Source organism: Alosa alosa, chromosome 6 (assembly GCF_017589495.1).
Source record: "Alosa alosa isolate M-15738 ecotype Scorff River chromosome 6, AALO_Geno_1.1, whole genome shotgun sequence".
Classification (NCBI taxonomy): domain Eukaryota; kingdom Metazoa; phylum Chordata; class Actinopteri; order Clupeiformes; family Clupeidae; genus Alosa; species Alosa alosa.
Window position 1 is genome coordinate 10,250,603 of NC_063194.1, and position 14,824 is coordinate 10,265,426.

A 14,824-nucleotide genomic window follows, 5' to 3' on the forward strand; every position below is an offset into this window, starting at 1 on the left:
CACTTAAATATAGGAGGTATTTGATGGCTCACTGTGAGGTTTCATGTAGTTGAAAAAGGGTCGGAATTTCCAGCTGTTTATTGCGAGACAAGGCAGCCGCTTTCACTCATTCATTGAATGTGCGCTGTGCTGTAATGGAAACCTTATTGTGTAGCCTAAGTTGAGTTATTTTTTAATTATGCATGCTGTAGGCCTACTTGTTATTAAATTCGTAGGCTGGAATGCCTCGCGGCAACAATTGTGTTTAAATGTAGTAGCATAGGCCTACTGCTTCAGCCTCTGGCTAGCTCAAAAGGGGGCTGCTATGATGGGTTGAGAGTGTTGGAGACCCATGGTGTAGGCTATAACGAGACAATTAAGGGCTTTATGCCGCTGTGGTGTAATTTATTGTCTTCAAATCATATTTAGGCTATTTTTGTTCAGGACAAACAACAACGAAACAAGATCAATACAATTCTCTTTATTCGTCATCATGCATAACCACAATATACATGTCTTCTCATAAGCTCAATTACGCACTGAATAACGTTTGGCTCTAGCCGCCGGATAGGTACCCGCCCACCAACATGTACGCGCATGGGAGCTCGTGCACAACACAAATTTTTGTGCATGGAGCTGGTTCCAAATGATCCATGCAGCGCCGTTTTTGAAAATGGCGTCTGCCAACATGCCGAAGCTAATCTGCACGCTCTTGACCCCCTGCTCAGTACACACCTGCCCGCTAGATGGGCACATGCGCAACCCGCATGAAGAGAAAAAAACGTGGTCGGCGACCAAAACACATATATCCCACAAAACACCGAGTCCCTCTAGGCCAATCACGAACCGGAGTTGAGAAGGGGCGGGGCACTCAGTCCACTTTGTCGTTCCCAGAGTTGAGCCAGCCGTGTCTTCCTATTCCAGCTGTGTCACGTCTTCTCCTAGTCACTGCTAAACGAAGGGAAAACACTCAGTGTCCACTCACAGTCATCTGCCAGCCCATTCACTGAGCGACAAATTATGATCACTTCCCTTAGCTGTGCGCTGACTGGAACATCTCGTACTCCACGCCCAACTTCAGTCGCGCTTCATGCAAACTCTCCCGTCCGCTCCTCCAAAGCGCCGATCCTCTTCCTCGCAGGCTGGAAAGGTGACAAGACAAAAACTCAAGACAGCTACAGGCTAGACAGCGGCCCACTCATTCATCACAGGTGAGAAATATTACTCCCCTTTAGTAGGTGACAGCGCACTTCTCTCCGTCTCTCCCCTCGCTGGTCCAGACACAGTCCCGAACTCCACAGCTCTCCGGAACGATAGACAAAACAATGCACAGCCTTTACAATCGTGGCAGTCCCGACACTGGCCCACTCACTCACACCAGTAGGAATAGGTAGGTTACTTTCCTTTCGTCAGCATGTACGCATTCATTCATCCTGCAGACACCCGCCGATCTGCTTGCTACTGCATCTCGGATCGCTTCCCCCCCCCCCCCCGTGGCCAGTTGGGAAGCGAATTCCTCTCCTCCTCCGTCTTCGTGGGCCTGTATAAAAGCACTTATCCCCACCCATGTCCCAATCATTCAATTAACCCCAACACCAGTCCTGTTAGTCTGTGTAATCAGTGCAGAGTTCCTATCCCCCAATATCAGCATTCAGACGCTTCGTTCAGAGATCAGCCCACCCCAATCATAGCTTACACAGAAACATACATTTCATAACACCACAGACATCACGACACAGAGGCTGATATGTGACATATACATTTTTCTGAATAGCTTACCCTGCTACGTAGGCCAATTTTGTGGTCTTAGATTTCGCTATCGGGTGTAAATATTGACAGTGCAATAACTTTTTTTAAAAAATAACTAGAAAACAATGTTAAAGCATTATTTGTGGAGAAAAAGGATGGTTCGGGTGTTCTTCTCACAGCTCGTGGTATGCTCTGATTGGTAAGGTCTATCCAATTGAGTGCAGAGGCATTTTCCCCCCTGGATTGGTTGAAACATGCCCAATAATCACGTCCCAATGGAACAGTAGCCTATCAGACTCAAATTCTGACTAGAATTGAGTATGATGACGTCAGGCTAGTCATTTACATTAACAGTGTCACTGTGTTTATAAGACATGTATGGTAGAACAGAAGAATGTATGAAGGATGGCTTTTTTTCACAAGTATAGAGAACGGTAATTTGCAGTTTGCACAGCCCTTTGAGAAGCCCAAATGTTAACTCTATTTTGTCCTTTAATTGTTAACCCTTTCATTGTTTTTTTCCCAGTGTCCAAAACAAATTTCTCCTTGGGGAGACTAATAAAGATACTTTGACTTTTGTATTTCTCATTAATTTGGTGTGATTTAAATATGTTTCCTCCTTGAAAACAAAGACATTTGTAAGTGCCCCAAACCCTTGAATGATAGTGTAACACACAAAACACAAGCAAATAAGACTGAAACAACTATTACTGTCCCCAAAGTGACCATTCCCGTCAGGTTCATTTTCATACCATTTATATCAACAGCTGCATGTAATAATAGCATTTTGTCCAAACAGCTGAAGAGCACTGATCTAATTTACCCTAGGGATGTTGTCATCACACTACATCCATCCACTGAGCATTCGCTCAGACATCAATATTATTGCTCCACATTGGAAAAATATTACTCCACTATTACTCAATGTCAGGCATATGAGGACTCAGAATATAGTAGAAATGCCTCTCACCAGGCAACGGTAACATAAGGCAGGCAAAATTAGAGTGAAGAGGATTCTATCTGTCATCTAAATCAGAGTTACGACACAATGGAGTAATTTACGTAACATTGTATGTGCGTATAAAGGGAGTGGTTGCCAAGCAATGATGACTCATTGTTGCTGACTTACTGTCATGACAACCGTCCGCTGTTGTTAAAGTACAAATACAGCAGATGAAAGGAATTAAGGAGTAAAGAGTTTATGAACTTTACTACAACAGACATAAGTAGAGAGAGAGAGAGAGAGAGAGAGAGAGAGAGACTAGTAACTTACATAACTAGAAAAACTGTAGAGCTTTCTGTTGTGAGTTGTTTTGTTGTGAAAATGAATGGCACTGTGGTCAAAATTACTTCAACTGGTGTGAGACTATAGCTTTATTCTCGATACCAGGAGCATGTTACCCACATGAAATATTAAATTAACAAGCCCATACATTTGTGGGTGAAGCCAGTTCTTATACCCTTAACACAAACACACATGGAAAATCACAAGAACCTTCCCCCCAACAATGATCCATCCATCCAGAGACAAGGATGTTACAAAACCCCTTAACCTTCTAATGGCCTAAGGTATGTTTGTGTCCTTGGGGTGAAGACAATCAAGACACCCTACTACAGCAAACAGTCTTCTCACTCGGATGAAGGGAACCATTTTCTCATAGAACATATGCATGATTAAACTAAACATTTCAGTAAATGAGAAACAAAAATATACCACAGCACAAGTCAAGTCAATTTTATTTATGCTAAATTGTCTTAATGTAGGACACCTAAGCTCCAGTGGGGCTCTATGAATTTTAGTGAAACTATGGAAAAAATGGATGTGAATTTAATGTGTTGCCTTCACATTGTAACCTAATATAGCCTACTACACAAGTCCGAAAAGCAAAACATGTCCAACATTAGGGCAATCCACCCTAGCACATTTCATATACAGAGGTCATTCAATGTACTTTAGGCCTACATAGGCTAAACAAAAGCAAACAGGAATAGATCACTAGAAATGTAATGCCAGAGGAATTACAATAGTGGATGGAAAGCTGCTGGGTTAATGTTGGTGGGGAGATTCCTGGAAAAAAAAAACATTGAATCACTTAATCTTTGAGTTCATACAAACCCTTGTACCAAAAAACCTTGTGCGTCAGCCATTCTTGAGATATCACACTCAAGGTGGGTTTGACCTTGACATTTGACTTCATCATTGAGTCCATACAAATGTTCCCACCAAATTCGAAGCATGTGCGTCAAGCCGTTCTGAAGTTGTGACACAAGCACGAAATCTGGCCTTTGGAAAATGTAGTTCAGAGAAAGCCTAATTGACCGATCCCAAGCCCCTCCTCCCATTGTCAGTCCCATAGTTACTGTTGCTAAGTCGGACAAGTTTGCAGGAAAGTGCGCGAGAACGCGTGTTCAACATGGGGACGAGCACCCCATTTAGCCGAAAGTGCAACAGTGTATGCTGGATTTCTGGGTCCAAGTAATCTTGATATATTCAAAAACAGAGGCCAGAAAGGCCTTCAGTATGCAGATGGACACATTCACAATGTCTGCTGTTATCAACGAGGTGGAACACCACAAATTGAGGACAAACAAACGTGTCGTGGATCTTAATGGGATGCATGTTAACTGGGGATAAACAATTAGCACGTTATCACGAGCAGGTAGTTTACCTTATTTGCTGCAGATGTGACTGATTCAATAAACAGGTCTGTGCAAAAATATGGTGTTGACGTGTCTATAACAAAATCTAACCATATTTCGAGGATTAATAGAGACGGGACCAAGTGCTGCAGATCCAAGTTCCCACGCAACTTGGGAGAGTGACTAGCCAAGCAGCTCATGTTGGGGAGGTGGAGAGATAGCTTCTCTTCGGTAGGCCGATAGCCTACTTATTATTTTGAATGGCTGCTTTAGAAGGAAGAGTTCAAATAAACATGATACAAGTGTATTGAAAAGAAACCACTCCAAACCCATGTTTGAGTTCAAACCCATGCCTATCACGTTTGACATATCTGCAGTTTGCAGACGTGATTTGTCTTGCACTAGACTTGCCCGCTTATGCTATAATTAATTTAAACGTGGGCAATGTAGTAGCCTAGGTCTAATATGGGCGATTTCGAGACTGCATAGTTTTGAGTCTGCACATGATTCGATCTTTAGAAGACATTGGCTATCTCTCGCTCAGCCATCAATAATGCATCGCAGTATAGGCTATTATTGGCGTTTGTTGAAAAAATGATCATTAGCTTATTTCTGTGAACAGTCTTCTATCCCAAGTTAAACATGGCAAGGTAGCAAAGCTGAAAGTATTCTTGTTGTGTGTAAGGCGATACGCGATTGAAGGTGTATTCTTTTTGCGCGCCTTCCAATCGTGATGAATATGCGAAGTTCAGTTCCTGCAAGGTAGGTATAATTTTTTTGCGAGGGCTTATGTTATCGCTTTCATCAGTGGAAACCAGATTTAGTTATGTTTTGTGTGTAGCCTAGTTATCAACACAAATAAAGGGAACATTTTCGTACACACTCAGATTTCTTTACTGAAAAGTAGCAGCCTATCCAAAGTTATGCAAAGTTAGGCCTATGTGTGTTAACGTTTCACACGGTCAGGATATCCCATGTCACTTCTACAAGTATCCCAGGCTTATCTTTGAACCTTTTTGAGCTCTTTAGTTATTTAGTTACTTAAGCTACTCGCAAAAGAAGCATTATAGCATTCGCATAACTGGCGTATTGTCATACCGAATGGCCACTAGAAAATTCAAAATTGACCGAGGTTGACCGAGGTCCTCCGAAGTCCTCATTGTGACATAGCAAAAGGGGGCGGGGCTTGGGATCGGTCAATTGTATGCAATGCAAGACTACCTGCAAAACGGGGCTTTCAGTTGGTGTTGATGACTGTTCATTCTGCACCCAGATAACAATTAGTCATTGAATCTATGTTAAAATCAACATTACTTTGTCAACGTTAAAATCATTGAATCAATGTTGCGCTGCAACATTTATTCTACATCACTTTTGCACCCTTCATTAATATTGAAGCAACGTTGAAATTCTAACTACAGATCAACGAGATTTCAATGGTATTTCCACTAAAATGAATATTGAAACAATGTTGAAATTACAACCAAACTAAAAGATCAATGTGATTTCAATGGTGTTTCAATTGATATTAAACCGCAGTAAACCACTATTAGCCTAATCTGGCAAAATATTGGGAAATTCATATCCTGTTTTATCTACAGCCAGGATAAATTTGGCTAGGCCTAGGTATGTCTTGTTTAGGCTACACAAGCTTGCATAAATAACCATTGACAACTTGTTACCAGTTAAGGAAGTGCATTTATTCACTCTTCATCTAGAAATTAACATGTACTGTGTTTTCCTGCCATCCATAGCAGTTGCAGTCAGCCTGATCTTCCAGTAGCAGAGTGAAGCGGCACCTAACAGAAATAGAAGGGGGGGGGGAGACAGCTGTTAGATAAATATGTTCAACTGAACAACAAACTAACAGCTAAGCCTACAATCAAGTCATTTTACGCCACAACCTACCACTCATACAAACGTAGTTCAAAACGAAGGCTAAGTTTCAGCCAGTGATTGTTTGCCATAGAAGGCCTTTTCCCTCGTCAGGCCAGCTATCGCTAGGAAAGGCGGCTGGCTGGCAATTTGAGTGTGAAATGCTTAGCTACCGCCTCCACTGCACACAACCGCGAACCTAGAAACATTCCTGAGGTCTAGCTAACGTAATATAACTTACCTAGTGAATCCTCGGTTATCGCTTAAAGGAACACGCCACCCAATGTCATTAGTAATATATGTTCTTACCTTAACTTTCACAAGTTGAGTCATACCTCTCCTGTGTCGGTACGTGCACTCAAACGCTCTGGTGCGCGGCGCGAATGAGTTAGCATGTTGCTATGCTAGCGGGCTCAGACGTAGCCATAGAGGGAGGAAGATAGCAGTAATCAAAAACATCCACGTTTTCCCTACTTAAATACAGTTGCACGAGTAGTTGATAAACATGTGTAAGGTCACACAACATGAAACGTGGCAATTTTCCAAGCGAATAAACAGGAGAACTACAATGTGTGGCGCAATAGCACTTGGGAGTACTTTGACCTAGCGTAGTAATATTAGTTAACACCTAATTGTAGATCCTATCCACCACAGAGCTGGATCGACCCCTCAGCCTCCCCCTCCGCCTCCAAGGCACACACAGTCATTTCCGTAAATAGAGTCAACCTGCCCTGCTGGCGTTAATTTGACCTGACTTAGAAAGTAGATTGTGAACAATCATGGTTATAACATGCATTGTGAAGGGTTGTGATAACAAGCAGAAGTATTATAGTGATTTCATATTTCATAGAATTCAGCTTCGCTGCAAACGGTGGATAGGATCTACAATTAGGTGTTAATTAATATTACTACGCTAGGTCGAAGTACTCCCAAGTGCTATTGCGCCACACATTGTAGTTCTCCTGTTTATTCGCTTGGAAAATCGCCATGTTTCATGTTGTGTGACCTTACACATTTTTATCAACTACTCGTGCAACTGTATTTAAGTCGGGAAAACGTGGATGTTTTTGATTACTTCTACGGCTGGCAACGTCAAAGCCCGCTAGCATAGCAACATGCTAACTCATTCACGCCGCGCACCAGAGCGTTTGAGTGCACATACCAACACGGGAGAGGTATGACTCAACTCGTGAAAGTTAAGGTAAGAATATATATTACTACTGACATTGGGTGGCGTGTTCCTTTAATCAATTTATGAACTTACTCGGCATAATACCAATATTATCAAACTAGCTAGAGTTAACGTCCTGTCTAGACGTAGCATCTACGAGTATGTTGCTAAGCTACAAGTTTGAAGCTAATGCCAGCTTGCTTGCTTACTTGATTAGCCGAGTCGTTTTAAACAGACTTCACACACTCCATTTGAATAAAAAAACACAAATTAATTGTAACTTACATTGAGTGTGGTAGGAAAACGTCCGTTTCGTCGTCGTCGTTTGTTGGACGAACCAGACAACAAGAACGTAAACTTTCTTCAAGAGGATGGTTGAAAGCGATGATGGCGTGAAGTGGCCTGTAGGAATCGGAATCAATGACGCAAGGAGAACACTACTGCGCATGCGCACAAGTTATTTACGGGATGTGTAGTTTTAGGGAGCGCCAGATTGTATGCATTAGAAGCGGAGACAGTTGGATTCACAGGTGACACCTGCAGACATCCCAAGTTTCCCGGAAGAATTTGTGATACCTCCCTGAAATGACTTTTTGCAGGTTGGGCTGTCTGCACCAGTGCCAGGGTTTTTGATTAGCCCGGGGAACTACTCTGGGAGCTTAACGAGCGCAGCTAGGACATTATGACATCACAGCCATTCAAGTCTATGGGGGAAAAATTATCTTTTTAACATTTTTAATCCCCTATTTCTCAAAAAGTTTGCAGGCATTGCTACCGTTTACCACAGCCACTTTCGATTTTCAAAACTATAGCGCCATCCCCTCTCGTCACTGATTGGGTAAAGTAATCTGCCGACCGATGGAAACGTTAGTGAACTATGGTGTTCCCTGGTGTTCCATCCAGACTCATATTTCCCTGAAAGGAGACCTATGTGGGTGTGTCATGGTCTGTCTACTGTAGCTCATGGTCTGTCTGTAGCTCAGTCAGTGCATTACCTTACTATTATTCTGGTCACCACGATCTTGGGAGAAGCAAGTCTGCAAGTTGATTATCGAACTTTCCTTCTTTTTGTGTCCATTGGCAGTAGCTGATATTTTGAGCCTGGTCAGTCAGTCAACATTATTCCGGACAGCACTCCTCATTGACTTGCATTGTATTTAATACAGCACCACACATTGTACAAAGTGCTTTTACAAGAGAGCCAGATCTGGGATAATGGGTGGTTTGCATGCCAACTTTAGTGGGCATCTGGACAACACAGAGCATTTTTTGACATTATGTCTGTCAAGACAATTATGTCTTCACATTGTGTTGTTATTTCCAGGTCATTTGTGGACATTTTAACATAAAACTACATTTAACACCTGTAATGTTGAATTTACAGACTGCATTGTTTGATATTTGCTATTAAATTACTGTATAATTTTGATTTGCTACCATATGTTAAAAAACTCCCACAATAAATAAATTGTGTCACTAGACACAAATAAAAAGTGTTGCTAGAATTCCTAAAATCAGCTTGTCTCAGTGTCAAATTCATATGTTTGAGAAGTATATTATAACCGCCTTTGTATACAGGTATTGTAGAATTCTTTTAAAGTATTGCAGAAGTGCAGACCGGGGATTTACGTTCTGCCATAACAAGCAATTAACAAGCAGTTACATAGCAGATGGCAAAACGTGATGGAGCGGCTGAAGGCATGGAAGTTATTATCAGTTAGGAAGTTATTATCATCTGGGTTTCTCGGGAAAGAATTCCACAGTAAGGAGGTGGTTCCCTGGACGACTTCCATATTTCTTGCTTGAGTTGAGTGCACATTTGTCTGACTGTGTGGAAAGAGTTCCTTGTCAAGGCACTACTTTTGCATACTCACATGATCAAAATACACCTGAAGTTGTGACAGTTGACTTACATCTCAGTTCTCTGGAATCACAGCCTTTGCATAGATGACATGGTGGTAAGCAGAAATGATAATTGATTCATAGGAACTATATTCATAAAAATTTGTGTGTGCCTGTGTGGCACGACCTTTATCCTGAAGGTAAAGGTGTTCTGCTTCTTGGGAACAAGAACCAAAGGCCTTGGCATTCACACAAAACTGATGGGCATGCTAACACCATCTGTTAATACTTGACAGTCATGACAGCCACTGTCATGACAGCCATGACACTGCAACCTTGACTTATTTTAAAGCTATTTCTCCCCTATGTAGTCATGACTAACATGGCCCTGTCTTTTCCATTTCTTTTATTAGGAGATTGCTGTATTCTAAATTTCAGTAACCGGGAGACAATACTTAATTGTTGTAAGACTTACAACAATTAAGTAAAGACGTTACTGTAATGTACAAGGTTACTGCTGAAGGATAGAAGGATGTGTTCAGCCACATTTCTAACCAGTGAGGCTGTGCTAGATGAAATAAATAAGAACAGCTAAACAAGGGGAATGTACCACAAATCCTCAGTCCTCCCCCTAATCTCCTTACCTCTGGCTTTACTTAAACATACAGAAAGTCTTTTACTCTGCAAGCCAGATTATGGCACTCGAACAAAAAAGGGCAATCTTTATCTTTCTCAGTACAATCGCTCTGTTTCTCTCTCTGTGTGTCTTGGATTAGCAATGAGGTGAGCAGGTGTATACTTGTCTGACTCTGACAGACACTCTGACACAGACAATTGTTTTACATTTAGCAATTATAGGGTGTGGCAAACTTTCCGTAAATGGTCTGTGTGTGTGTGTTTGTGTGTGCGTGTGTATATGTGTGTGTGTGTGTGTGTGTATGAGTGTGTGTGTGTGTGTGTGTGTGTGTGTGTGAGTGTGTGTGTGTGTGTGTGAGTGTGTGTGTGTGTGTGTGTGTGTGTGTGAGTGACTTAGTGTGTTTAATGATAGTAATCTGTTGTCAGTGTTGACAATGACTTCATTCCACTGATGTAAGTGGCTCAACTTCACACTAACAAAGCAGGAAATGTCCTTACCTAGAACAGAACAAACTAGCACTAAGCGGAAAGTTCCTGAGAATTTCATGTGAAAGTCCCAGGGAAGAGATAACACAAGAGACAGACTTCATATTTTCTATGAAAATAGTGCTCTTTAATATAAATTATTCAAATGTTTCATAAATAAATTAAGTGCAAAGTCATTTCAGTCAAGCATCATTACAGTTTCTCCCATGACGTAAAGAGAAGCTGAAGTTTCTAACATGTAAACATTAGCAGACAGAAGGACTCAAAAAGGAGTCTTCTACCTGAGTTAAGTAACTCACTCCCCTTCGTTAATACATTCAGTTGTCTGCAGCATCAAACAAACATACTCCAAAAGACACAATACACTATGCACTCATGTTCTGACAATGGCAGGCAATTTCCTGATTACTGGCAGTCTAGACACAGTTGGTTCACAAGTCTTTTGAAGTCCCTGATTCTTTTCCGTTCTGTCCCACAGGGGTGATGCGTGTTCCGCTCCTGTTGCTGAATCATTGAACATCTGCTGTGGGAAGTCCACTGATATTTAAGGCCACAGATCATTTGTGTACCTGTACACAGCCCTTTGTTTTCTTCTTCTTGTTCCCGTGGTTTGAAGTTCATTGCTTTTCTTCACCCCCAGGCAAGTACCGGTCTCTAAATCATTGTTGTCTAAACGGGAAAGTGTGTGAATGAGTGGGTGTGTATTCAGCACTAGAAACATTTACTTGGAAATGCTGAGGTGTTTTTCCAACCAACTTCCAGTCTAATCCTAATACCATGGCAACCAACAGCACACTAAGTAAGGCATTCACCGCAAGTTCCCTGGAACTCTCTGATTCAATTCCTCTCCGTCATTGGTCAGTTCTCCATTTTTGAGAAATTAGATGGCCCCCTGTTGACTCAGGCCAGGCAATGAACTTTTCTCATGTATGCTTTGTTCACACAATTGTTCAAACGTCCATTAGATGGGTGCGTCATATTTCTTTAGGAAGTCCTGGAGTAAGTGAGGTAGGTGCTGGCGCTCAACACACACGTCCTGGTGTCCATTGACAGTCTTGCGGCACAGGTGCTGGAGTGAGGTGAGGCCACAGGTCAGGGGCCGGTGCAGGATCAGAGGGATCTTCCCTCCGCTGGAGGAAATGTAACAGGAGGGGGAGTCCCCTTCTGGCATGTAAAAGTGGATCATCTTCAATACACAGTCAAACTGGGGAACGGTCTGGTTGTGGGGGTCCGATTCCAGCCAAAAGCTGTTGGAGTCACACTGCACACGCAGGTTCTTGGTGCCCTGCTGCATCTTGACCGTGAGGGTAAAGAAGTGACGCGTGTCAGAGCTGTCGCGCAGCAGGAAGGTGCCCACCGACTGGGTCTCCAGCAGCGACTGGGCCTCACGGCCACTAATGGCCCCCCAGTAGAAGCCACTCTGCTGCAGCTTGCTGAGGGCCTGTAAGATGAGCTGGTGCTGCATAATGCCTGAGAATGTCTTGCACCTCAGAGGCGGCTGCCGGGATTTGCTGGTCATCTGTATGCTCTGTCTCACCATGGTGCTTTGAACCTGTGAACAGAGTGAAATGGAGAAATTAGATCAACTGAGCAAGCGAAAAAATAAATAGGCTAAATAATTATGTAAACAACTAAGTAAGCTATAACTAAATTAAACAAGCTAAAAGTATAGCTTGTTACTATCCTTAACAGTTATAGTAGGCTAGGCTATTACAAAAAGGGTAGACTAACTGTAACAACTGCCATTTAAAAAAAAAAAAAACTAAAATTAGCCTTGCCTAACAGAAAAGAAAATGTATAATTTTCTCTACGTAGGCTAGGCAAGACTACTAGTATTATGCCTATGTTAAAGATAATAATACACTGAACAGTAAAAACATATAGGCCTAACACAAAAAATGTTAACATGTTAAAAATGTATAACTTACCGAAGGTTATGTGATTAGTGTGTTTTTGTGGGTTTATTTCCTTGATAATCCTTTTTCAAGTTGAATACACCAAACAGTTCTTTTCAAATAACAAAGCTCCCGTCTAGTGTGTCTTTTATAGCGCACGGCTTGCTTCTGCGCTCGTGCTGTGGCGTGCTGTGCTGTGAGTGCCGTGTTCTTATCTGCGTGAGACTCCGCCTCTCTGCCAGTAAGTGCCGCTGGCGGAGTGTCAGTAAGGATTTTTTTTAAAGGACAATTCCTGGTATTCACACACACTGAGGTTCCCCCTCCCCCTACCGCTCTTCTCATACGGAACTCCCTCCGTTCTTTACTGTAAGTTTGTTGCGCCGTTCCTTAGGAGCTACCCGCAACAATAACAGACCGTTATTAGCCTAGGTTAGGCTACCGTGTTGAGCCTACTAAATATCTAAAGTTATGTTCTATTCTTATGAATTAGGCTACTGATGGGCTCGCTGTTAGCTAGAATAATTATGAGATAAAAGCGGAAATTAGGCTATTGTGTAACTCCATGAGTAACAACTACCATCATAACTAGTCATAGCCTGGTTGATCGTCTAGTCATTCTTGCGAGATATTTGCGATTGTGGTTCGAGTAGCCTACGGATAGGCTACAGATGATTTCTCATTAACTGTCAGGTCTACAAGGTATTGCAAGTACTTAACATGTTCTCCATGTCCTCGCGCACCTCTAGCGTCAAATCAGTCTCAGTTCCATATGGACGCTAGCCTATAGATTTGTTTTTCGATTGATGCTTTGTGAGGGACAACAAGGTAAAACAATACGGCATATTCAGTAATAATAATATATATATTTTTAAAACATAGTTTTCACTAGGCCTGATGAGTTATGTAGCTACCCTCCCCTATTCTCTCTGTGAGTTTAGGCCTAAGTGTTTGGGCTGTCTGAGTCATGTTTCTCTGTCTAAGGGACTCAGGATACTGTGATAAATGATGAATCCCTATCCTTTCCTGAAAGTGAACAACTTCACTGAGTCCAGTCAGGGAAGTATGTGTGTGTAATGATGATGCTAGTCATTTCAACAATCTCTATGCCTCTAATGCCAAATATTATTCTCAGAAACACTGTCATAGCCTACTCTTTTTTATTGCTATTTATTTTAATGTGTTACATGAAAGAATTTAACTATTTGACCTTTATTACCACTATTTAAAGGCCATATTTAAAGAACCTGAGATCATAAAATAGAGCAGCCAAAATTTGAGGAACAAAAATATGCCACTATGCTCATATTAAGGACCTTTGCCAATTACCCAACAGTTTTTGCAATTGTGCTGATGAGGTCATGTTTTTGGTGTGTGAGGGAACACTGAGTTCTGAGAAACATTGTTGCCATTTGATGCATAGTGATTGTTAACTGACCATCACCACACGCAAACACACACACACACACACACACAGAGTTTACTTGGGGCATGGCTTCCCAAACGCATGTTCCTTTCTGTAATGTGTGTAGGCTTTATCTTTTGTATTCTTTTCTAGTCATTCACAAAGCACTACAAGAGAATTCACAATGATAGCTTGAAATACCAGTTTTGTTCACGTGGAAGGGAGTAACATACTATTCTACTACCCACACATAAACACACACAAAACATGGCTTCTTTATTCACAATAGTAAATACACAATATTTCACAATTCACAACACTTATCCATTTAAAAAAAACATATATATATATATATATATATATATATATATATATATATATATATATATATATTCTGTTGGGTATACACAGAACCCTATCCCTAATACAGTGACTGCCAGTTACCACTATCTTCACTGGAAATGGAAATGTGTGAATTTTCTTTTCCCTGAATATCCAACATGCAAACATTGGTTGATGAGATGTTCCAGGAAGTCATGTTATCCACACAGTCATGCTGTTATCAGCTTTACTGTCACCAGTCACTACTTCCTCTCGGAGAGGCCCGGCCTGCTGAGCCATTGGTGTGAATCGCACACACACAATTACACCACACACACACACACACACACACAAACACACACCATACCCATACATTTCCACATTTCTAAGAAAACCACTGAATTCAATTCAGTGGTTGGGACACAGTGCTTTGGTCTCCTTAGTTATGCTCTAACTGTTGAACCACATGAACTGGTTTTCATGGTAAAGAGAGATGATTACCACTGAGAGAGGAACTGACAGGGGAAACAGATCATCTTTGAGATCAGAGATGAGAGAGGGGTCAGGTCATACAGCAGCAGACTTAAAAGTGAGATCAGATATACCATCAGAGGCGTTGTGCTAGTATAGAGATACAGACGGTGAGACAGCTCTAGACACAAGGGTTGAGGAAATAGTACAAACTTAGGTGTTCATTGAGGCTGCAGCAGTCAAAAGACGTTATGGGACCTTGTGACGCATGCATGTCAATTAACAGTGTCTACAATAGGTAACTCCTAGTGCCAGGAGTGCCTGTCAGAACTGACTCATACTGCACAGCCGTAAATG

At 41.8% G+C, this 14,824-nt stretch overlaps 1 protein-coding gene across 1 annotated transcript; it reads right to left on the reverse strand.

Moving 5' to 3' along the window:
- Nucleotides 1–10,483: 10,483 nt before the first annotated feature.
- socs3a (suppressor of cytokine signaling 3a) lies at nucleotides 10,484–12,467 on the reverse strand. The gene is made up of 2 exons (XM_048247050.1): nucleotides 12,307–12,467; nucleotides 10,484–11,930 (listed from the first exon to the last, which is right to left on the reverse strand). The coding sequence occupies exon 2, from the start codon at nucleotides 11,916–11,918 to the stop codon at nucleotides 11,340–11,342; it is 579 nt and encodes a 192-aa protein (XP_048103007.1). The 5' UTR covers nucleotides 11,919–11,930; nucleotides 12,307–12,467; the 3' UTR covers nucleotides 10,484–11,339.
- Between the last annotated feature and the right edge of the window lie 2,357 nt (nucleotides 12,468–14,824).

What these genes read in the sequence shown, in the direction of transcription:
- socs3a (XM_048247050.1), bottom strand. Translation starts at nt 11,918, where the DNA reads ATGGTGAGACAGAGCATACAGATGACCAGCAAATCCCGGCAGCCGCCT.